The 24,137-nt window shown below is 48.8% G+C and overlaps 1 protein-coding gene across 7 annotated transcripts in view; it reads left to right on the top strand.

The window, feature by feature from the left end:
* Dnai7 (dynein axonemal intermediate chain 7) overlaps positions 1 to 24,137 on the top strand; it is a 39,928-nt gene that overhangs the window by 14,495 nt on the left and 1,296 nt on the right. For 5 of the 7 annotated variants that reach the window (XM_055605563.1, XM_055605562.1, XM_055605558.1 and 2 more), the window contains 10 exons: positions 3,846 to 3,983; positions 5,212 to 5,358; positions 6,162 to 6,265; positions 7,439 to 7,820; positions 14,390 to 14,471; positions 17,191 to 17,375; positions 19,078 to 19,234; positions 20,765 to 20,979; positions 22,490 to 22,657; positions 23,767 to 23,880. In XM_055605563.1, coding sequence (XP_055461538.1) covers positions 3,846 to 3,983; positions 5,212 to 5,358; positions 6,162 to 6,265; positions 7,439 to 7,820; positions 14,390 to 14,471; positions 17,191 to 17,375; positions 19,078 to 19,234; positions 20,765 to 20,979; positions 22,490 to 22,657; positions 23,767 to 23,880 — 1,692 coding nt within the window. The remainder of the gene's footprint in view (positions 1 to 3,845; positions 3,984 to 5,211; positions 5,359 to 6,161; positions 6,266 to 7,438; positions 7,821 to 14,389; positions 14,472 to 17,190; positions 17,376 to 19,077; positions 19,235 to 20,764; positions 20,980 to 22,489; positions 22,658 to 23,766; positions 23,881 to 24,137) is intronic. The other 2 variants (XM_055605559.1, XM_055605560.1) reach the window with 2 other exon arrangements.

A 24,137-nucleotide genomic window follows, 5' to 3' on the forward strand; every position in this document is an offset into this window, starting at 1 on the left:
GGCCTAATGCAGAGCAGCCCACCACTGTAAACCAGGGCCTAACGCAGAGCAAGGCTAGACCACTTGAATCTGTGAAGGTCAGGAGGAGCAGAAGCTGCAGAAACAGTCTGCAGCCAGTAGAGGCTGACTCATGGTATTCTTGACTTCATAGAATACATGTGCATTAAAAACAAAGTTTGTGGGAAGCAAATCCTCAGATTTGGTCTGCATCCATGCACTGAGGAAGCCAGCATGGAGTTTCACTCCAGGAGCAGCTCTGGCTGGTTCCTGAGGCCCTGCAGCCAGTGAGCTGCTGAAGGCTGGGAGCAGTGAGCGGCCCCTGGGCTATAGCTGGCAGGCGCTGCACATCTCTGCGTACAGCGTTCTGGTAGATGTGAGGCCATGCAACCGTGTCCCGAGAGCCGTAAAGGGAGCGTGGAGGAGGTGGAGCGGTGCCACCAGGCGCTGTGAAGAGAAAGAGCTTCCTCCTGCTCGTAGTTCCAGAGAAGTGAGGTGGAGAGGCCTCTCGTCAGCTGTGTTTGCTGGCTCTGGGTTAGAACTAGAGACAGGCTCCTGGCTGGTTGGGTAAGCAGCAAGCTGTTGGCAAGCACCTTGGCTCTGTGTGGACTGAGGCCGGGACATCTGCTGGACATGGGAGGGACCACACTGTGGTGAGGAGGCACGGTTCCAAAGAGTTTAAGGCTGCTTATGCTCACAGTGATGGCAGAGAGAGCAAGGAACTGACTCACGCATTTTACTACAAATCACGGTTTCATCACCAATAAAAGGCGAGAAAATCAGAAGTAGTAATCCCATATACAAGGAAAACATGTTGTGGGTGTATGAAGCTAGACGGAATGAAAGATGATTTTAAAGAAGAGGGTTTCTTTTTTCTTCTTGATCTGAAGTTGAATGGCTGTGACACAGAAGAGTAAGCATACAGGGTAGAAACCCCTCAAGACCCCTCGACCCCTGCGGTCAAACACTGAGGTGCCTGTCTGCCAGCCTAGCACTGGCGGCCAGGGCAACAGGATCTCAAGCTCCAGACTAATTTTGGGACCTTGTCTCAAAAACAAAACAACAGCAAAAGTCAGAAGGGCCATCCCCTACATCTGGGAAAGGCATGCCAGGCTAATGAGGCTTATTTGTCCTGTTAAATTATATAGGAAGTATTGTCATATAAGCAATGGTAAACCTTTGGGTTAATGACTATATCATTCATGTTTTCCAAAAATTATACAGTATTCACTGAAATCTGAGTCCTGTTGAAATGCTGTCAGTACTACTCAAAATTCTAGTTCTCTTACAGTGTGCACAGTAGAAAGAACTGCATTTATCTGCAGATAGCCTGGTAGTACAGGGCTTGCCTGTTAACAGTATGAGCCCTAAGGCTCTACCACCACAAAAAAGGAAGGGGAAGGAAGGAGAGAGAGTGAGTATGAACCCAGCTGTCTTGTGAGGAGTGATTGTTCTAAAGAATTCCCACCAGATCCCCAAGTCCAGCCACGCTGTCTCCTCAAACAGTTAATTTCTCTGTGTTGACATGCTTCCTCTTGAAGACTCAAGGCAAAACCCCTGACCAGCGCACAGCCACATGTAACCCCAGGATTACCCTAAGTGTGTGTTGCTAACACTCTGGGACCCTCACGGAGAATCGGATGCTTATGAGACAGCTGGTCCAACATCAGGCAGAACAGGAGCTGGCTGATGGCCACGGGGATTTGACCTGTTTTCCTGCTAGGTCAGCGAGGTGCAGAGGCTGATGGGTAGATAGCTGGTGAACTTGTTGGGACTGACCTCCACCACATGCCCAGCGCTGTCCCGTTTAACAAGATGTGGAACCCAGGCTACCTGTGGGGCTGTATGGCCCCACGTGGCACGGGCAGCTGCCTCATCTTTTCTGAGCCATCAGTCTTCTGTCGTTCAGAGTTTTGTGTTGTAATTCATCATGAATTAGGGACGGTGTCACAGAGTCTCGAAAAATACTGATGAGGTGAGAGGCCCAGGATGCTGTGGTTTACGGCCAGTCGATGGTTTGTCAGGCCTGTCATCCCGAGAGGACGGAGATGCGGGTGGCCTGTCTCTACGGCTGATGGCAGCCTGTCTTCACAAAGGGTAAAGACAGGTGGGAGAGGATGAGAACCTCCTTGCATGTTGTTCTCACAGTTTCCATGCAGGAAAACTGATGTTACAACAGCAGTGATAATGCTCTTCTGAAGTGCCCCGCTGTGGGGCATTCCTGGAGAGATTCCGAACGACACACTGCACTGACTTCTTTACAATGGGACGGTTGAAGAAGGCGTTAAATACAGTGGCCCGGGCCCTGTCACCCTCGCTCCTCTCACAAAGATGAAGGCTGGGCAGTGCTGTCGGTTAGATTGTCTCATCAGTGATGCTGTCGAGGTTGGAAAGGACAAACTCCAGCTTTGAAGATAGCCTGACTGTGGGTGAAGTCCTCCCACACAACCCCACGTGCAGCAGACAGAAGCCACCACTGCAGCAAAGATGACTCTTGAACACTTATTTTGATATGTATGAGTGTATCTGTGTATGTGCATAAGTGTGTATAGATTCGTACCACATAAGTGCAACTTTGACACTGGGAGGTCAAAGAATCCATGTGATTCATTTCTGGTAGATTTTGGGAACAAATACGCAATCTCCCTCAAGCATGCCTGTACTGAGGAAATGACCCCGAATTAGAATGTGTAAGTGCAGGGGTTGGAGGTCAGTTCAGTGGTTAGAGGCACTTGCCCTGTAATCATAAGTAGCAGAGATTGGATCCTACAAGGCCAGAACCATCTGCAAAAACACACAATGCCAGCTCAGGGAGGAGGCAGAGCACAGAGGACACCAGGATTTCCAGCCTATCTCCCACAGGGTGATGCTAGATTCAGGGAGAGACCCTACTCAAAAGAAAGGCAAAGAGTGGTAATGATACCTGCTGCCCTCTTTGGCCACTGTTTGTGGACACAGACACAGACAAACACACACACACACACATAATATTTAGTAAATAAATAAAATATAAAAATTTAGTTGAACCAGAATTTAGTTTAACCGGAAATTATAACTTTGGCAACAATGCAACTGTTAGAAGACCAATGGGAAACTAAGCCTTAAACAGGACAGGACATTTAGAGTTTAAAAAGTGAAGTGTGATGACATGCAAATTTATGCAACAACATTGTGAAGCGACCCCTGAAACACCAGTGGCAGCCGGGGAGGGGAAGGAGAAAGTGCGAGCCTTGACTTCACAGGTGGGCTCTGTGACCAGACGAAAGTGAACCACTCACACGACCTCAGAACAAATACACAAAAGTAAGCAGACTCCGTGTCGTGCTGAGCAATGGAGACTGGAAATTACTGAGGTGGAAAGGGTTCTGCTGGGCCAAGAGTGTGGGGCATGCCTTTAGTCAGAGCATCTCTGAGGCCAAGGCCAGCCTGGTCTACTCGGGGAGCTCCGTGCCATCCAGACTACGGAGACTGCAACTCTCAAAAACAGGAACGGGCGTGTGTGGAGGGCAAGAGGGTGTGTGGCTGGTCATGTATTTAATATATTACTGCTCGGTTCGGCTGGGCATTTTATATGTTACTGGTTGATATAATCCATAGTTTTTGTGCAAACTGTGGCAATTACTTTGAGGTTTCAGACATCCAAAAAAGCAATTTAGGGCCTGGTGAGATGGCTCAGAGGGTAAGTGTGCCTGCCGCCAGGCCTGGTGACCTGAGTTCAATCCCTGGGCCCACAGACTGGCTCCTGAGGGTATCCTCTGCCCTCTGTGTGCACAAGGCAGAATAGACATGCCCCCTCCCCTGTGAAAACCCTCTTCGGCTGCGTGACCCTCACGTGTTTGTCTCTCCAGTGGAAGCACTATATCCTGTGTGACGGGAGCCCCGACCCCTCCATAGCCCAGGAAATAAATACATTCATCAGCCTGTGGGAAGAGGAGACCAATGAGACCTTCGAGCAAGTGGTCGAGAAGAGCAAGCTGGTGCTGTCCGTAAGTACTCAGGAGTGCCCAACACCAAACTTGAGGGCACTTGCGGTGATTGTGACTGCCCTGAGCGCAGCCTGTGCTTCTCAGCCCCATGACCCATCTCACGGAGCAGAGCACGGACACTGAGTGTGCGCTGCTCTGTCTCGGGGAGGCAAAAGAGCATTGCATGTGTTTAAGGAGCTGCATCCGTTGCTCTGGCTTGAGTTTTAAGTGTGCCTGATTGGTGCTCTGGTGAGTGCTGGGAGTTTTAAGAGTTGGGTTCTAGTGGGAGGAAATGAGATCAATAGAGTATGTTCTTAAGGGGGATGCAGGGGTCCTCTTAGGCTTGGCACTGCTCTGCTCTGCCCTTCCCTCCCCTTTCTCCTCCCCCTCCTCACCTTTTCAGTGTATGGGCTAATGGCTCTCCCTTAATGGTTCTCCCTGAGACTGTTTCATGTACGTCATTGTGCTCAGATTTACCTTCTTAGGCCCTGTGTTAAGAGTTTGATCCCACATGTGTCAACATGCCTTCCAAGAATTGCCAAAGTTACCTGTGCTGCCAAGCAACCAACTTTAAATTGGGTTTGCCAACTTTCTTCTTGGATGAGATACTCTGGCATAATGGCTCACCAAACATAGAAAGCGGGTCCTTAAGCCCGTTACAGCTAGATGAAGAAATATCCAGGGTACAATATGTGAGGAAGGTGGGGATGGTCTCCTGTGTTCTCTACGTGTTCTGCATGCTGAGCAGCCTGATGTGTTCACCAACTAGAAGGTTCTCTGAACCCTGTCATTAAGGGGGTGTTAAGGAAGCATCATGGTGTATGCAGGGTGAAGCATCCCTCAGGCTGAGGAGAACGGTGGCCACCCCCACCCCCACCATCACCTGTTACTTCTGTGTCCTCCTGTCCTCCGGGGCACCTCACAGCATAAGCTCACATGGCTGAGGTTGACTTACTACAGAACCAGTTTCTTCCACCCTGGCCCACAGTCTTGTTAAAGAGCCGCAGAGGATCAACTGAGATGCTGTCAGCTGCTGATGAACAGTGCTGAGCTGGCTGCTGAGAGCTTTGTGTCCATGGGGTTGGACGTGTCCATGGGAATTCTTTGGAAGAAATGTTTTCTTTTCCTCTGTGACCTTAAGTTACAGAAGATGGGAACAGATGTCTTTTGATCTAAAGTGACAGGCCATCCCCTTTCCACGTCCCTTTGCTTTTTCCAGTTGGGTGATGTAATACTCTTTCCATTTCAGTTGATTAAGAAGCTAAAGTTAATTTTGCTGGAAACCCCAGCGAGTGACCTGGACAAAAGGACTGTCACGCAGCACCAGCAGTCGATCCTGCGCCTGCAGGAGCTCCTCAGCCTGAAGGTGGACGTGGCCACAGAGCTGCTTCTCCGAGTACGGGCAGCACCTCTCCTACAGCAGCGCTGTTAGCAGGCGCCATATCATGGTCTGCCGACCTCTCTAAAAGCCTTCAAATAGTCCAGGACGATGAAGGAGCTGTGCTGACGGGATTTAACAGCTGTTGATAGTTTTTTTTCTGAAGGGATAAAACATTATCAGCCAAAAGCTCATTTTCCTTATATTTGCCCAAAGTTTACTTTTAGAAAGTAACATGAGATCTCCCTTGTAGATAATGTAGTTCATATAGATATCAATTACATCCTGTTTTTCTCCAATTTTTATTTTGGAAGCATTTAAACATGAGATTTAAAAAGTGTTCCCATGTGTGCTTTATGTGAACAATGAATTTTCAGCTTTATCTATAATTTATAGATGAACATCAACATTTTAAATGTTTTGTGATATTTTATTTTGTCTTGTACCATTCAGAAGTTTGTGTGTTATGTATTTTATTCCCAAATATTTCAGCAGTGATGATAAGATCCAAGTAACTGTCAGAACTCTCACCAGCTTCCTGCCTCTGCCTTGCTGACATTCCAGGAAGCACCAGACACTGGCAGAGGTCCTGGGGACCCAAGCTTTGGTCCCCACACCTGGCGGTCACTTTAGCCATTGAGCTGGCTTCTTGGCCTCTCAAGTTTGTTTGTTTGTTTCCAGAAAGATTCTTTGCCATTTTGATTTAAACTTATTTTTACACAGATTATTCTTTTAATAGTCCAAGGAATCTGATATTTGGTGATTATGTGGCTTTCCTACGCTCTGAGGGTTTCTGAGGCCTTTATGTCTTTCTCTTACAGCAAGCCAGCACCTTAGCAGATTTGGACAGCGGGAACATGGAGAAGATCATCCAGGATGAGAACATCACCCTGTATGTGTGGGCAAACCTCAAAAAGAATCCAAGGTACCGCCCCTGCCAGTTGCCCTGCCTATGCCACAGACAGCGGCGGACAGCAGCGCGGCTTGAAGCCTCGTCATTAGCCCTGTAGGAGTCACTGCAGCCAGCGTCTAGTGCAGCCATGACTTCGCCTGGTCACGTGTGTGTGTGTACATGTGCACACGTAGAAAAAACACCCGTGTACATAGGAAATAAATAAAACTTTCAAAAATCTTAGGAGACCTCTCGCCCACCTCAGCCCTGCCAAAACTGGCCTTGAACTGGTGCTTCTCCTGTTCAGCTTCCCCAGTGCTGCAGGGTCACAGGTGTATGACGTCAGGTCTGGCTCTGAGCTGCTTCCTTAACATTTCGTAAAAGAGGGGAACGAAATATTTTCCCAGTTATATTTTCTACAAAATGCTGTGGTTTCTAGTGACTTCAAGACAATGTGTCAGCTTTTTTTGTTTTGAGAATGCAACAAAACATGGAAGGAAATTCATCTGTAGGAGAGTTAGCTGGCATGCTTTCCTGCCTAAGGTAGCATGCTTTTCTGCACACGCTGGCAAGCTTCCCTGCAGTGGGCATAGGCAGGTCTGGCTTTCTTCTGATAGTGATAGGAGAGGATTGCAAGGCTCAATAGTGCTGACCGGCGAGTGCCCAGATGATATCAATGAATGGCAGGCACTGAGAGAAGTCTGCAGTGGGTATGTTTGGAGAATCATCGGCGATAAGCCAGTGTTCTCAGCAACATAACCATGACATATGTTCACACATATGGAAGGGTCATTTGGACCCTCTTAGAGTTCATTCAGGGAGGCCTCTTCCTCCCCTTCTCACTAGGAAAACCAGAACTCATGCTGAATCTCCAATAAAGTGAGCAGTAACTGAAGCTGTAGAATGACCAGGAAAGAGGTCTGGGCAGAGCGTGAGAGGCTCCCAGGAGAGACAGAAGCGTGGGTGGGCTGGACTGAGCATGAGAGGCTCCAGCGTGGGTCTGGAACCCAAGAGTGTTCTGAGAAACACTGGCTCCCAGTGCTCGCAGGTAAGGTGAGCACAGGCCACAAGGAGGTCATTGAAACAGACTCCCTGCAGTGTGAGCTGCAGTGTGGGCGTTGCATGTGTGTGGTGTGGGTGTGTGGCGTGAGATCCAGATCATCTCCAGGCTCATCCTCTTCGTGTCTGCCGATTAATCACTGGCAGGTACCGAACTGTGAAATTCTCTGGAACAGAAATTGGATTTGAAATCCCAAGGATACTGGCTGCAAGCAACATTGCCCTTCGGCTCCTACACACGCGCTATGATCATGTCACCCCCTTGTGTCCCACTGCCTTCGCTGAGGAAGCAGAACAAGTCCTCGAGGTTACGGAGCATCTCGAAAAAAAAGAGAGTACGGGAAAGGCCGTCACTGAAGAGAAAGAGAAGGCCGAAGAGAAAGAGAAAGCCGAAGAGAAAGAGAAAGCTGAAGAGAAAGCTTCTGACGAAGAAGAGCCCCCTGAGATGATAGAAGAGCAAGAGTTCAGCATAATCCAAGAGGAGGAGCCCAAATTTGAGGAGACTCCAGAGCTCACTGAAGAACAAAAGGTAGGATACTCATCTGTCTGTCTGCCTGGCTGCCTGTGGCAGCATCTCATACTGCATAGCAGGCTAGGTAGCCCACGCTTGCCTCAAACTTACAGCAATTCTCCCGCCTCTGCCTCTCAAGGGCTGGGACTGCAGGCATGAGTCACTCAACTCAGGCTGACATCTTGTAAGAGTATCTGTTTTGCTCTGTGCATTAGAAATTAGCAGCAGAGAACACCAGGAAGTATTCTCAAGACTTATCCTGAGCAAATAGAAACCATTTTGAAGCCCCTGTGTTGCTGGTGCCCTGGTGTGTCTCTAGTGTCGCTAGTGTGTCTCTCTCCCCTCTGTTCAGTCAGTACACAGAGGCGCCGCAGCTGCAGCCGCAGCTTCCAGGTTCTGCATCTTTGTGTTCCACTGGCTGCTGCAAAGTCTGGAGGCCAGGGTGTGGAGCCGTTGCTGCACATTGTCAGCAGCTTCAGGGCAGCTGGCCCTTGAGTAGAAATGTGCAGCAAACGCTCCTGCAAACTTAGGGGTCTGTTTTCTGCTATTTCCCCAGCACTGGCTTTCTAAGATTTGTTTTTGAAACCTGGTCTCACTATGTATCCCTCGTTGGTGTGGAACCAGCTCTGTAGACCAGGCAGGCCTCTAACTCACAGAGATCTGCTTGTCTCTGCCTTCCAAGTGCTGTAATTAAAGGTGTGCACCAGCAGGCCCAGGTAAGTGGTTACCTTAACTGTGTCTCTTGGGGATAAGGCAGAGAGTGATAAATCAGGACATCCAGAAGCTAGCTCTACCCAGAGGACCTGTGCGCACCCTATTACAAATTACGGCAATCCTGTCTGCGGTTGGCTTCTGCATATCTTCCAGCTGTTGAGATCTTCATGGTACATGTTATGTTAGAACAGCTTTTGGTGTGAACAGTTCTTTCTCAGCTCAAACCCACTTTGTTTGCCATTGCCCACTAGAATTTTAGGTAACTTCAAAACCTCAGCCTGAGCACATAAGACAAGAAGTATATTGATTTTATCCATTTATTTTCTTTAAGTGTAGAAAGAGTTAAGGAATAGACAGTGTATTTGAAATATTTGAAATAAAAATGTCATTTGGGCCCTGAATGGCTCAGTGGACAAAGGTACCTGCAGGCCTAAGTTGTTCCACAGGGCATTCTTGGTGGAAGGAGACGACTAACCCCTGAACCCTGCTCTCTGACCTCCATACATGTACACAGGCACAAACACACATCCATGCCATCCATACACAAATAAATGTAAATTCTTAAAATTTGAATCATTTGATATTCTAAGAACATGTTGAACATTTTTGTTTGAAATACAACAGTTGTAACAACAACAAAAAATCCAAAGAACCTCGGAGTCTAAAGCCATAGAGAAAGCAGAGGGAGGTGACTCAGCACAGATAGCTGTGCTGTGTGGGATTGTAACAGGGGGAGTGCAGAGGCCCGGGCGGACGAGACCTGGGAGGTGGCAGGGCTGCTGCAGAGTGATAAATGACGGGGTATTTTCATTAAAAATCCGCCAGTTGGAAGCAGAAGCGGGCACATCTTTGTGATCAGGGCCAGTGTGGTTTCCATACTGAGGCTTTGTCCAAAAACCAAACATTATCCTCGAGAAATAAGATTCTTCTGTTCAGCTTCACCCCACTGCGGAAGTGGTAGCTTTCTTGGTGATCAGCACTTCTGGTTGTTCTTTTTCCCCAGGGGGAGTAAAGATTGTGCCCAGCTTCCCCGAAGGTCAGGCGTGACACAGGCAGCAGTGTGTGTGTGAGGGTGGGACATTGCCCTGAGCACAGCATCCTTTCAGTGTGAGTGGACACCGACAATAAGATGGGAAGATATGAGGTAGGCTTAACTTACAGCACGGCAAGAGTTTCAGCCTGGAGGCCACGAGAATAAACAGAAAGGTTGTTAGGAGACAAGAGAGCTTCCAGCCCCCTTAGTGTTAGGTAGTTCTCACCGGGCACCCAGTGGCTTGACCATAGCCGAAATGTGACATGGAGCTACCCGGGTCTCACACAAGAATTACATTAACTTAAAAGCTGCAAAACAATAATTAGAAGCTATGTCACCTGAGCCATGGCTGGATTTTACAAAACTAAAGCAGAATGTCTTATACGTACAACTCAGTTAAGGTGGCCTCATGGAGTCATGATTTGTCATTCTATCAATTTAGGTAATTTAAAAAACAGTTTTAATAAAAGATACTGCTTTTAGTTTTAGTTATGCAAGTACCTTTGGGTACTTGAGCACAGTACCAGAGGAGGCCAGCGGAGGGTTGCAAGAACCCCACGAGCTGAAGTCACTGATGATTTTGAGTTGCTTCACTAAGGTTCTGGGAAACAACTCAGATCCTCTGGAGGAACAGCAAGTGCTCTTACCTGCTCTGAGCCATCTCCAGGCCTGGGATGATTTTATGTTAAAGGCTTAAACCTATGAATGCATAAGCACACTGACAGGACCGTGTGGTGGGCACTCACACTGGTTTCAGTAGGCGGTTGCTTTACTCTCTGACCTTGAAGGACCAAGCTTAGAGACCCTGGACCCTTAGTCTGAGTGGCCATGGAGAGCAGGCCTTGTCTGCCTCTGTTAGTTTAGTGTTCAGTGCTGCACTGGGCAGTTTCTGTTTGCTGTTGGGCAGTTTCTGTTTGCTGTGATGACTGGAGAAGCACAAAGATTCCAAATGGCATCCTGCAGCATACCCGAGACAATAGTCGGAACCCTGAAGCAGGAAGCTCCAAGGAGCTTCAAAAGCTTCCCCAGAGCGTGAGGCCAGAATTGCTTTACACCGATACCTGGTACAGTCTGATCAGCAAGAAGATGAGAGATGGGCATTTCCAGGAGGCACCCTCTCAACACATTGGGCACATGGTGCTGCCATACCTCCAGCCTCCAGTACGTGACATGGTGCGGAGGGAATGTGTAGGATGTCCACAGGGCAGTGCCACGGACCAGCCCAGTCAGATTCCCTGCGTCCGTGGGGAACAAGGCTCTGGACAGGAAGACGCGGTTTCGGCGATGAATTGACAGACAGAGACACCTTGATGGTTTTGGCTCTGCTGTAATTTTACTGAAGTCAAGCTGATAATTTTATAGTGAGTTCACAAAAAGGCACCTTAAAGTTGGCATACTTCCCAGAACATTTAGACTTTTACCAAGAATACAGAGTTTACATTTTAACATAGGGGAGTGCCCACAAAAATCTTGGCTTAAAAACTTTTGATCAAAAGCAGACAAAGGGAAAGAGACCTCAAATGTAGTTTCATTATTGCTAACCAGTGAAGAGGAAAGTCAGGAGCTAAGTCAGATGCCTGCCAAAGTCTAAACACACCTTTGTCAACCATCCTCCCATATGTCCTGCTAAAGATTTATGATCTTCCCTAGGAACAAGACGCTGAAGGGAGGAGTAAACTTGTGCCAGCTGTACTTCTCATGTTATTTTTTTCTTAAGAAGGAGCCCATTATTTTTTCACTATTCTTATAATGCTTATTGATACTGAATCTGATTTGTTACTTTCTTAAGCTTATTTTTTTACATTTTATTCTTATTAAAGCATTTAATAATTTACTAGTGATAAATTTCTTTGTAAAATTAGTTGTGCTATTTCAGGAGTCACAGAGAAAAATAAAAAAAACCTCATTAATCCACCCTCACAATTGTAACCGAAAAAGCGTAGAGACCCTAGACTGCGTCTTTTTGACTTAGGTGGTCGGGAAGACCCGACAGTGGCCTCCAGGAGCAAATTTCCGAAGAAAGCCTGTCTCCCGCCCTGTAGCACAATCTATTGATAAGCTAGACTGGCGACGCTGGAGTGGGTGTGGCAGGGCAGAGGTGCCCAGGCAGGATGGCACTCAGAGCCTTTGATGGGGGCTTGCTCCCTGGTGGATTAAGGGGACCAGGTTTCCGTTAAAGGCTCTCTAGAGCTGTCTCCTCCTCACCCTCCTTATCTGTGCCTCACACGAACCCCTTTCCTCGACATCTGGACATTTGTGCAGCCTCTCTCACTGTAAATCTAAGAGCTGTGAACAGTGCTCACAGCTCAGCCTGGGTGTGACTGTCTTAAAATGTCTTCTGTCAGACAACCTCATTCAAGACTTTTGGATCCAGCCTCATTCAGAGTTTTGGGAACTGGGCAGGGTGAAGCCAGATCCTCTGCTGGGATGTAGCGTAATCAGCTTCCCGCCTAGTTCCCAGGACCCCTCCTTCCCTCTGAAGCCTCAAGCTATAACCGGTCTGAAAAGCTATACTCTCTACTGTTCTCTCAGTATTCTCATCTTCCAAACGTCCACCAGAAGGGCCCACTGAGCTCTGCGTACAGATTTCCAGGCCTTCTCTGGCCTATGGCTCCAGCCAGTTCCATACCCTCCCAGCCAAGTTCCAAAGCTGCTATCTCGAGGCCGAGCTGCTTACAACCACTCCTTGCACTGAATTTTCTGTGCTTGTTTTCACTGCTGGGAGAAGATGCCAGACACAAAAGACTTAAGGAGCTAGGGTTTGTTTCATCTCATAGTATGACTGGATACAGTGCATCCCTGGAAGGCTTGGCAGACAGAGTGCATCCCGGAAAGGTGTGGATACAGTGCATCCTGGAAGGTGTGGCATCAGGAGCCCCACCAGCTTCTGCAGCCAGGTAGCCAGGAGAGATTGAGTTTTAGTGCTCAGCTATCTTTTATTCTTTCCCTTTTTATTTAGGTTGAGACTCCAGCCGATCAACTCTGTGGTGAGGGTGGAGCTAGTCAAATTGACAGTGAAGATAAATGTAAATTTGAAATTAATTCTCTTACATTAAATGACATTGTAGGTTTCTTTTTCATGAGCTTATTAAGAAGTTGGCCACTGTGCTGGATATGGCGCCACACACCTTTAATCCCAGCACTTGGGGGGCAGAGGCAGGTGGATCTCTGTGAGTTCAAAGCTAGCCTGGTGTACAATCTGAGTCCAGGACAGCCAGGGCTTGTTACACAGAAAAACCCTGTTTTGAAACAAACAAACAACAACAAACAAAGAAGTTGGCCACTAAAGGGCTCTTAAGAGCATCTCTTGATTTAAATGGCTTTTAAAATATTGTAGCTGTAGCCTAAATTTTTCATAGCACAACGTATTTAGAAAGGCCTAATTTGAGTATGGCATAATTATGAGAAATTACTCAAAGTAGTGCATTCTAAATAGTGATTAGTTTCCGAAATATTTTATTACCCTGAGGAATAAGTACTTAGACAAGGGTCTTTGAATTGAAAGTTCAAGTTACAAAGTGTCTCTTCAAGGAGCTCTGACCCGGAAATGCAGCCCAGTGGAAAGGTGTCGGCTGGCATGTGTGTGGCTTTGGGTTAAATCCCCACCCCCTTTAAGAGAAAGATTGAGCAAGCATGGAAGAGAGTAGTGTGCCAACAATCCTGCTCGTGAACGCACACACACTCGCACACATGCGTCCATGCGCACCATGTACGCATACACTCAGTGCACATGCAGGGGAGCACACACATGCAAACATGCTAACTCTCGGGCAGTACCCGATATATGGAACAGCCTAACCTTGCTTTCCTTTGCTTATAAGTGCGCTGGGTACTAGAGAGTGAACCTAAGATTCTGTGTGTGTAACCTCTGCTCTCCCGTGTGCGACCTCTGTGCTCTGTGTGTGACCTCTGTGCTCTGTGTGTGACCTCTGTGCTCTGTGTGTGACCTCTGTGTTCTCTGTGTGACCTCTGTGCTCTGTGTGTGACCTCTGTGCTCTCCCGTGTGACCTCTGTGCTCTCCCGTGTGTGACCTCTGTGCTCTGTGTGTGTGACCTCTGTGCTCTGTGTGTGACCTCTGTGCTCTCCCGTGTGACCTCTGCTCTCCCGTGTGTGACCTCTGCTCTCCCGCTGAGTGATCTTGGGAGTCTGTTGCTCTCTTGCTTGTCTGAATTCGGTGTTTTGAAATAGGCTCTCAGGTAGCCCGGGCTAGCCTCAAATGGCTATGTAGCTCAGGATGACCTTGCACTTCTGATTCTCCTACCTTCACCACTGAGTGCTGGGATCACCCTGTGTTTTGCAGTGCTAAGGCTCGAACTCCTGTCCTCCTCCATGCTATCCAAGCACTTTTCCCCCTGGGCTACCTCTCCAGGCCACTGACTTGTCTCTAGTGAGCTGTGTTCTGGGTATACACTGACGTGTACTGAAGCACCTGCGAGTGAGCTTAAGACACAACCTAGATCAGCAAAGCAGCAGCTTAAGGGGTTTCCTGGGAATGCTATTATTTAGGCTAAGTACTAGAAACTGCTGGTGATGAGTGGGTTTGTTCCTTCGGTTTGGTTTTTGAGAAAGGACCTCACGCTGCTCCAGGGTGGCTGGCATGCAACTTACAGAAACCCACCTGCCTCTGCCTCCCTAGTGCTAGGATTAAAGGCATGCACCTCCACACCAACTTTGATGTTAGATTTTTTTAATGGGTTCACTTCATGGATTTCAAGTTATACAGTACCAAATGTGCCCAAATTTCTAGGCTGTTCCATGGACAGACATCTACCTTTTTCAAATAGAGAGTAATTTCCAAGGATGAGGCGGCCGGTGCTCATGGCTTCCTGCTTTGTTACAGATTTCCTTTGAGGAAGAAGAAGATTCCTTAACCGTCAAACATGAACTGGAGTTGAAGTTGCTCAGTGAAGTTGTATCTGCAGGTATTGTGGTCGCATCCTCAGTGTGTAATGGAGGCTTTCCTCACAGAAAGAAGGCAAGAGCGAGGCGTGATGACACATGCCTTTAGTCCCAGCACTGGGAGGCAGAGGCAGGCGGATCTCTAGAAGTTCCAAGCTAGCCTGGTCTACAGATCAAGTTCCAGGACAGCCAGGCTACACAGAGAAATCTTAACTCTAGAAAGAAATGTGTTCAAAGCAGAAATTCTTCACGGTCCCTCTCCCAAGATAAGTGATGTTAGTCTCCTGTTCGGTGTCTCTCACTATGCACTTTTTGTGAAAGCATATCAGATAATACACTTCTATCAACAATCATGTTTTTCTACTCAGTATTAAGCTTTGTGCCTGGAAAAATGTCCTCGGCAAATGATATTCAGCGTTGATCCCAGATCCATCCGTAAGCTGCCTTATCAGCTAAAGCAGCTGCGTAGGGGGAGCACATACAGGGGGGCACTATCTCCATCCCTGTTGCTAGTGAAATCAGCCCTGACCTCTCTGCACTCACTGCTGCAGTGAACACTCATGAGCACACATGGGGACATACATGCCGGAGCCCGGCAGTCTTGGCCTGGCAGGCAGTGCTAAATGCCCTTTGGAAAGGTGAAGGTGCTCATATGCCTGGCTTCTGTCTGATGGCGTCTGTCTGTCCTCCTCATTCTCACTATGCTTGTTTCTCGGTGTTCCACATACTCCAAGTATATCTGCTATCACACTTAAGTCTTTGTAGTCTTCTACTCAATTATCTATATATCCTGAGGCAGTGTCTCACGTAGCCCAGGCTGGTTCAAACTCTGTGTGGCTGAAGATGACCTTGAACCTCTGATCCAACTGGCTCCACCTCCCAAGTGCTGGGATCACAAGCATGCCCCTGGCTTTATATGTGGTGCGGGCTTGAACTAGGCCAGCACACTCCCTGTCAGCTACACTACTGGGGATCCTTGGAATGTCTCTGCAGCCTATTCCAGGGGAGGTTTTGTTTTTCTCCCCTAGACCCATGATGCTAGAGTAGGCTGAGGAACTTCTGTCTTGAACACCATAATCCCCTGTGTGGTGTCCCCCAAGTCAGAAGCATCATCCCATCTAAATTTGGGCAGAGTACTATTTCTGGCTTCTTTCTGGGCCAATAAATTATAACTGAAATATTTTTAAATTTTAAAGAATGTTGTTTATTAAGCATGCTTGATTTATTTTGCATACTCCCATTAACTTCCAGCACCCGGTCTCCAGAGGCTAAACTCAGGACCCTGCTGGGCCTCTTTCATGGGAGCTGACTGAGAGTACACATCATTGCCCATCCCCGAGTCTTATTGCCTGCTGGTGCTGCCTGCTCTACGTGCCTGTCATTCCCCCTCCAAGATCAATAGCACAGCTTGAACACCGTGCAGATTTTGTGGTTGAGGAAACCTGGACAGGATGTATTAGCCTTTTCAGGGAGGGTCAGGGCCACATTGCCTAGTCCTGGCCAGCCTAGCACTCATCTTGTGGACCAAGCTGGTCTCAAGCTTGCATTGAGGCTCCTGCCCACACCCCGAGAGCTGGTACTGGAGGTGTGCACACTCCTGAGTCATGTGTCTCGGACAAAGCCTGACCACTGCTCAGGGGCATGTTTCTAAGTGGCTGGCTTTGTCTTGGTGAATGGTAGGAACAGCCGTGCTGACTGCAGGTGTCCCTTTTGGCTGTGCACACAGATCGCTAGATCTCAGACTCCCCACAGAATTCTCACTTCATGCCTTCCTTGGACTTTTCTCTGAGCTGGGCCTATTTTTGTTTAAATATCCATTTTTCGTATGGTACATGGGCCAAAATCTGCTTTTCCATCATGAACTTCCTACCTACCTTCTTGGGATTTTTAGTTTGGTAATGTCCAGATTTAAGGACTAAGTTTATCAATTATCTGTAATAATAATTTATATTTTAGAGCTCTTCTATTTAGCCATTCTAGCTTCCAAAAGTGAGACAGAATCTCCTAAGATTTATGAATAAGCTTGAGGCTCGGTAACTGGGCAGACACCCATTTATCCTAATCCTCTCAGGGTCTGGCTACTTTCCAGGCACAGCCCTGTGTTGCTTGACATACTGTCCTATCTGGGCTGTTTCTTTTTCATCAGGCCACATACTTTCTCTCTGTCTCCTTCCTTCTGATGTCTCCTTCTTCCTCTCCCTCCCTCTCCTTATGTTCCCTACCTGAGACCCCAAGACTGGGAACAGAAGTTCCACCTACCTCTCTTCTGCCCAGCTACAGGCTGTCAAGCTTTTTTATTAACCAATCAGAGATTATTGGAGAGCAAAGTTTACACAACATTGATCGTGTATGTGACAATGCCCTCATCCAGACTGCAACCAGATTTTAGGGCTCGGAATTAAGCACAAAGCACCAGACCAACCCCCAATTATCAAATTTTTATCAAACTGTTTGTCTTTTAGGAGATAGAGTTGTACCAATGCTCATTATGTGTAGCCTCCTACAATGATAGTGTGTGTTGCAAACAGAGCCCTTCCTACCCTACCACGCACGCACGCACGCACGCACGCACACGTGTGCACGTATGCACACACACACCTGCTCCCGCATATAGGTGGCTAGTGAGCCACTTGGAGAACTTTGTGCAAAGCCTCCTTAAGCAGTGCTGGGATCTTGTTTCTATTCCCTCCCGACACACCAATGCTCTCTTTTCTGACCTGCGCTACCTGTGGTTGGTTTTAGCACAGATGCACCTGATAGAGAAGGCGGAGGAGCGGGAAACCAGCAAAGACCATGAGGTGGACTTGTGCCACTTCGCCACTCTGGGGGGAGTGTACCACCTGGACATCCTGGAGCTGCCCCCTCAGTGCAAGCCAGCGAACGGCTGGATGTTGGTGGAGGTAGGAGACTCTGAGTTTAAGTTACAGGTGAAATTGTGACACTTTTACTTCATTTCTTGTGATCTCAGCATCTAATGCGCATTAATCCTATTTTTCAGAGAAAGCCTTACCTATTAACTTCATTGTAAACCTCATGCTAATGCCCCCGAGTGTCCTTTGGTCCCCTGGGTGGGCTGCCAGTCTCCACCAGAGCTCGGCAAGCTTCTGCCTCTTACATGGCCAGGTGCATTTTCACCTTGGCAGGCCACCTTGACCGAGAACCCCCTTTTTACCCCTGAAGCCTGGAAAGGAAAGGAGTGGGCACGCCTGTGTTATAGTCCAGATGTGCTTATCAGAGCATCAGTGGGGAGGTGAACCTCCTGCCTCAGCCACTGAGTGCTAGGATTATAAGCACGCACTGTTCTACCTACTTTATTTTAAAATATCTATTCCCAATACCTGGGAAGAAACCTGAGTCCTTACCCATGCTAGGCCAACTGATCATTTCAGCAGTGCCTCTCAGAAATTTACAAAAAAATCGAAGTTATGCCAAAATCTTAAGTCAAAGGCTTGACTGTGAGTAAGGCCCTGTGTTTGACCCCAGGCCCCAGAAAACAAGCAGCCCCCACTTGTCCCCTCAGCATCACTTGGCGCATCTGGCTTGGCGGTCCCATGCTCTAAGCATTTGGAGAAGAACTTCCAGGTCTGTGCAGACACTTTTCCCCTGATCACTCCAGTAAAATCTCAGTAGCGCAGGTGTGCTGTGCTCTGCTCTGCGTGCTATATGTGTTCCTGGGTTTTATCTGCAAGATTCTTTGTGCCCACCCAACTGGTTCAATCCAGCCCTCCGGCCCCTCTCCCCTGTGAAATAAGAGCAAGCCTGGGGGAGACCATGTGGTCTGCACACACAGCAGAGCATGCAACATACAACAGGGTGTGGGGGTGGGGCAAACTAAGACAGTTGTCCGTTTGGGGCTGATGGTGTAGCTCAGGGGTGGGAGCTTGCCTAGAAAAAGACATCCCTCAGAGAAGGCACCTTCAAGACGTTCACATGAAGGCTCAGCTGGAGCCAGCTGCTCTGGAATTCCGTCAGTGTCCTGCTTCTCCTCTCTGTGCTCGGCACCTCACAGAATCCTCCTGCACAGCTGTGGGGCTCCTGACAGGGCCCTGTGCACTCACTGCGAGGCTCTTTCTCGACTCTTCTGTAAGAACATTCTTCTGGGTTTTCAGAGCCCTCATCTTCCCCCATGTCTTCTCTCCATGTTGACTCAAATGGGCCACAGCCCTGCCTTACCTCAGGAATCTGCTGTCATCTTGAGGCCTCCACCCTCCTTCCTGAGCTGCTCCAGGCACCAGGCACCGCACCTCTCTTCTGTTGCCCTGTGCCCTCCATTAAAATACTAGCCTGAGTGACTCTGGGCCCCGTGGGAGGTCCTGATGTTGGTGTGAGCTTGAAGTCTTGCAGTCTTGGCCAGGTCTCCTAGCTGTGCCGTGGTTATCAGTTCTGCTCAACACGGGCTTCTCGTGGGGCTTGACATGTAAGTGGTGCAGAAGACCTCTCAGAGCTTGACCCACAGGCAGCTCCGTGGTGACAGTTCAGGTTGTCAATGCCCCCCTCCCCATCATTTATCTCTAGGTTTTCTTACGGTGGCTCCTAGATGCCTGTGTCAGGAGCACAGCTTGACAGTAATATGCGTGTCTGGCCATTGCCACCGCCTTCTAACTTTCATCATTCTGGTCACTTTAAAAGATACTCCAAGATGGATTACAGAGGTTTACATATCCTCCAGAAATCATAGAAGAACCGGATCCAGAAAATGCCTATCCACCCCTAGAGGTCACGCTGGAGGTCCATGAGAACGTCGTCTTCTTTCAGGACCCTAAGGTCATAGTGTGGGACGCTGAAGGTACAGCCTCAAGCAAGAGTGCAGTGCAGATGAGGGCGATCCCCTTCCAGCCTCCACCTCCTTTCCTCCTCCTCCTTCCTTCCTCCTCCCTCCATCTTCCCTCCCTTCCTTTCTTCCCTTCCTCCCTCCTCCTCCCTCCATCCTTTTTTTCCTTCCATCTTCCCTCCTTCCCTCCTTCACCCTCCCTCCTCCCTCCATCCTTTTTTTCCTCCCTCTGCTTTCTGCTTACACCTCAAGAGACGACTAGCCTGTTTCTCAACATGGCTGCACCATCTTAAAAGTTCTGTTCATGTCATACACCCTTGATGACACTGGTCATCTGCGCAGTGTCCTGAAGGATAGTTTACTAATGACCAGCGCTAGACACCTGTCTGGTTATGTGTTAGACTTGCAGCCATGCTGTTTGGTGAAGTGTTCATTTGAATCATTTTTTCATGTTTTGGCTTGTGAGTTCCAGACTGACCTCAGACTCGGTGTCTTCCCACCTCTGCCTTCCAGGCCTGGGGGTACAGGCACATGCTGCCGTGCCCACTGCTTCTCCCCGAGCCTGGATCTCCAGCAGCGACCTCTAAGAGACGAGGCCTGCTGCCTCCTGTCTCAGAGCACTTCTCTGACAAGTATGGACGGAGGCAGGCCCTTAGCAATGAATCTGAAAACGAGCATTGGGGGGGTAGAGTACACAGACGGGTCTTGTTGGGAGGGATTTAAAAAATGTCTCATTGGATCAGGGTCATGGCTGCATGACCCTGCATGGCTGCATCCAATTCCTAAAAGCAATATTTATGTTTAGAAGCAGGAGCACTTTATAGCTGCTTTAAACAGTGGTGACAGGCTAGAGAGATGGTGCAGGGGTTAAGAGTGCTTGCTATTCCTGCAGAGCACCTTCAGGGCCCCTCAGAACCATCTGTAACTCCAGTTCCATGGGAGCTGATGCCCTCTCTTCTGGCTTCTGTGGGCATTGCATGCAGTTGGAGAACATTTGCCTATGTGGACAAAACCTTTAGCCGGGTGGTGGCAGCAAGTGCCTTTAATCCCAGCACTTGGGAGGCAGAGGCAGATGGATCTCTGTGAGTCTGAGACTACCCTAGTCTACAGAGTGGGTTCCAGGACACCCAAGGCTACACAGAGAAGTCCTGTCTTGAACAATACCCAAATAAACAAACCTTTAAAAAAAATAAAACAGGTAAAGAGCCTCTATATAGCTAGGGAAGAATTATCTAGGAAGAATGGCCATGTGCTCACGGGCACAGGTGTGTGCTCATGGGCACTCGTGGGGAGTTTCAGGAAAGCAGGGGAGAGGGGCTGAAAACAGGTAAGAGAAATGACAAGGGAAAGAGACAGAGAATGAGCCAAGTCTCTGTTCAGTGTTAGGCAGAATGTGTTGGAGTCTGGGCTGGACCCTGGAGGCAGGGACCTCCCAGCAGGGCAGGGGCAGGAGCGGGGGGGCGGGTGTTTTCTTGAGTTTTCACACATGCCCTGTGCACTCAGGTGCTCTTGCTCATCAGTAGTGTCGTGTCTTCTCTTTTGAAGATAAGGTGTGGAGAACAGATGGCATCAACAACGTTTTTTATGACCGACATGGCAGGCTCATCACCTTCACCCTGGATACATTGGGCCCTGTGACCCTGATGCAGGATGCCCACATCCTCATGCCCTACAAGTCCTGGGAGCTGAGACCCCTCCGTGTGAACGAAGTCCTTTTGACCGTGACTACGGTTTTCACTGAACTCCAGATCCATATCAAAGTGAGTGACTTCTCAGCTGGCCCTGGGGTAGGTAGCCCAGCAGCAAGCGTGCGTGTCAGATGTCCCTGCAGCTCTGACTTCTCAATGAAGTTCATGGAGTGACCAGCAGACAGGTGTAAGGGTGAGGCTCCACCTTGTTTCCCGGCTCACGAGGGACGGGTCAGTCAGTACAGCAAGACTACCTCGGAAAGCTCAGGGTGTTTGATGTGCCAGGAATGGCGGCCTCACTCTAGCTTTTAAGGCTCATCTTGCTGAGGCACCCTTCGGAAGTACACAGCCCTAGAAACCCCAGAGAAGTGGGTTTGTGTTGCAGGGCTGGAGGCAGGGACAGAAGATTCACTGTGATGGGCCTAGGGGACTTTCCCCGCAGCTGGAGCTGCATTAAAGCAGACTGATGATGAGGTGTGACCCTGTGGTTACTTACACTCACTGCTGAGTTTTGTAATATGCAAAATTCAGTTGCTTTAGAAAGAGCTGGAACTCCGTCTGAACACAGCAGAAAGACTAACAGGCCATCGGGCTTCAGAAGCACAGCACAGGCGTAGTGTCAGACCTTTAGGCGTAGAAGCCTGCAGGCAGAGTGCTGTGAGCTCTTGGGCAGCCAGAGCCATACTGTGACCCTGTCTCAAACAAACAAACAAAAACAAACAAACAAACAAACCAGCAAACTCACTAAGTAAGTGAGTAAGTGAACGTGGGCTTATTGGACATCTCAGGATTGTCACTATGATAAAGGCTCCTCAGTTTGATAGGAGATGGTTGGCTTTCCCATGAGAGCACAGGGTATTGCCTGGCCAGGCATCAAGTCAGGCTCACAACCACCCCATCCCGAAGTCGGAAGACGCTGTGTGTGACTCTCGTCTGACGGGCAGTGTTCATTCATGAGCATGCAGGTAGTAGTGTGTGTTCAGGTCAGGGTTTACAGGCTGCTCAAGCACGTGGTGACTAACCCTTAAGATGCAGCTGTTCCAAACTGACGGGCGCTGGAATGGGATTATATGCCAGATTTTGAGCATTTGATATGGAAAAAAAAGACTCCATTTTTACACTGAATAGATACTGATATCTCTTAGATATAATAGGGTAAGTAGCCAGTACTATTAACATAAGGAACACAGAAGCACAAACTCCATACACCTTCAAAACTGGACAGTTTACAGAACGTGCAAGAACAATCCCTATGAGTACAGTCACGGTTGATTTATTGGCTATTTAATTCAGAATGAACACACTGTGCTGTCATAAGACATTCTCCCTAATCTCTCAAGCACGCAGAGGGAGCCTGGGAAGTGGGTGAGCTGTCTCAGTGGTGATGGGGCGCTGTGAGTGAGCTGTCTCAGTGGTGATGGGGCGCTGTGAGTAAGCTGTCTCAGTGGTGATGGGATGCTGTGTCAGAACACACAGATCAGGCCCAAGACACACCAGACACATTAGTTAGTGCAGAGTGGCCTGGGAGAAGGCCAGACCTGGAAAAATAATAACTGTCTCCTTTTCCCTTCTGAACATCTAGGAAAATCTCTGCATGTTAGCCTCAATCAAACTGGAGAACCAAGACCACTTGCCTCACTTAAAGGGAAAATGGATGACACCCATACCCTTCATCCTGGCTTTGAAAGAAGCTGGGCTGAACATCTTCCCTTCTGTGTACTCCCATTTTTATGTCACCCACAACAATAAGGCAAGAATGTGTCTCTGTAGAGTTGATGCGGTGGGAACCTAGAATGCCGTTGCAATTCAACTTCATCAGGAAAAGATCGGAAGCCTGGGGTTCCCCTCTAGTTCAATACTTTCCCTAAGAACTGTTGTAGCAAGCGGACCGGCCATCTACACCGCCACTGTAGCAAAAGCAGCCCCAGCTACTGCTCAGTTTGCCTATTCCCTTTTCCAGCGCTGGGTCGAAAGTGGGGCTGTATCTTCTTACTAGTTACACATGGGCCAGCAGCCTGCAAAACTGTCATGGTTTCCCAGCCTAGGCCTCATGTCTGGGTGCTGCTCCGTGCTCCCCAGAGCGGTTTAGTTCAGGAGATCCTGGGTGTGATCTGAGGCTCCTGGAGAACAGGCCCTGCCGATGGCTCTAGCATCCAGCCAGGCAGTGGAGTGCAGGTGCTTGGTAAAGCCCATGCTGGTAACCAAAGACACAGGCGCTCAGTCACGGAGGGCGCGTCTGTAGGCAGACGAGTTCTGGGCCAGAGAACACATATGCTGCCTTCCAGGGCTTTTCCACTTGTCACTCCTGAACCTCAGGGTGTGGACACGAATGCATAGGTGGAAAAGGCCATGTCAGTGACTCTGACACAGTGAACTATGCTTACTGCCCTGCTCCTGTCTCTGTGCTGGGAGTGACATTCTAGCAGAGAGAGAAGCACGACTGAAACGGTCCTGCACACTAAAAAGGCCAGACGAAGAGTAGGGCAGTGTAAGTTCTCAGCAGGGTTCGGGGAGAGCCTGGACTGCAGGGCGTGTGGCACCCAAACCTGGGAGGGGGGTGCAGCCCTCAGGGTCTCTGAGGTGAGGGGCTCTTTCTGCCATGAGGCCTGATGCTGCTCTGACCAGGAAGGAAGCAGTAGGTCAGTTCCCAGGCGTCAGCTCCCAGCAGCTCCTGTGGGTGCTGTTTGCCTGGGTGAGTGTGCAGAAAAGGAAGCCAGTGCCTAATTTGAGAGCAGAGTCACAGAATCTGGCTTAAATTTGAAATGAACCCTGTGGTGTCAGGACAGTCTACAGAGGGCTCTGCCAGGGAGGAATCTTGACAGAAGCCAGGAAGACTGACTGACTGTCTCCCGTGGACAGGTGTCCCTGTTGGAAGTGAAGGCCTATCGGCAAATGGCTCTATTAAGCTCGGCCTTCAAGTTTGGCCGGAGCAGATGGAACACAGTCTCCAACACCACAAGAGTTGTATTTCAGGTAAAGTCTGCAGAATCCATGACACTACCTTGCCTTGCAAAGAGAAAGCGCTCAGGAACTGAGCGCAGCCTCCTTCCCTCACAAGGAGGTAAAGGCGGAATGTTGTCAAATGCTGAGTTCTAGCTAGGCAGACCTTTATTGCCTATACCATTCCCAGTGCCATAATGCCATGACCTCATGTCTGTGTTGACTCAGAACAAATGGGAAAGCTGTGTGTGTGTGTGTGTGTGTGTGTGTGTGTGTGTGTGTGTGTGTGT

Source organism: Psammomys obesus, unplaced genomic scaffold (genome assembly GCF_907164565.1).
Source record: "Psammomys obesus unplaced genomic scaffold, mPsaObe1.curated_primary_1811, whole genome shotgun sequence".
Classification (NCBI taxonomy): Eukaryota; Metazoa; Chordata; class Mammalia; order Rodentia; family Muridae; genus Psammomys; species Psammomys obesus.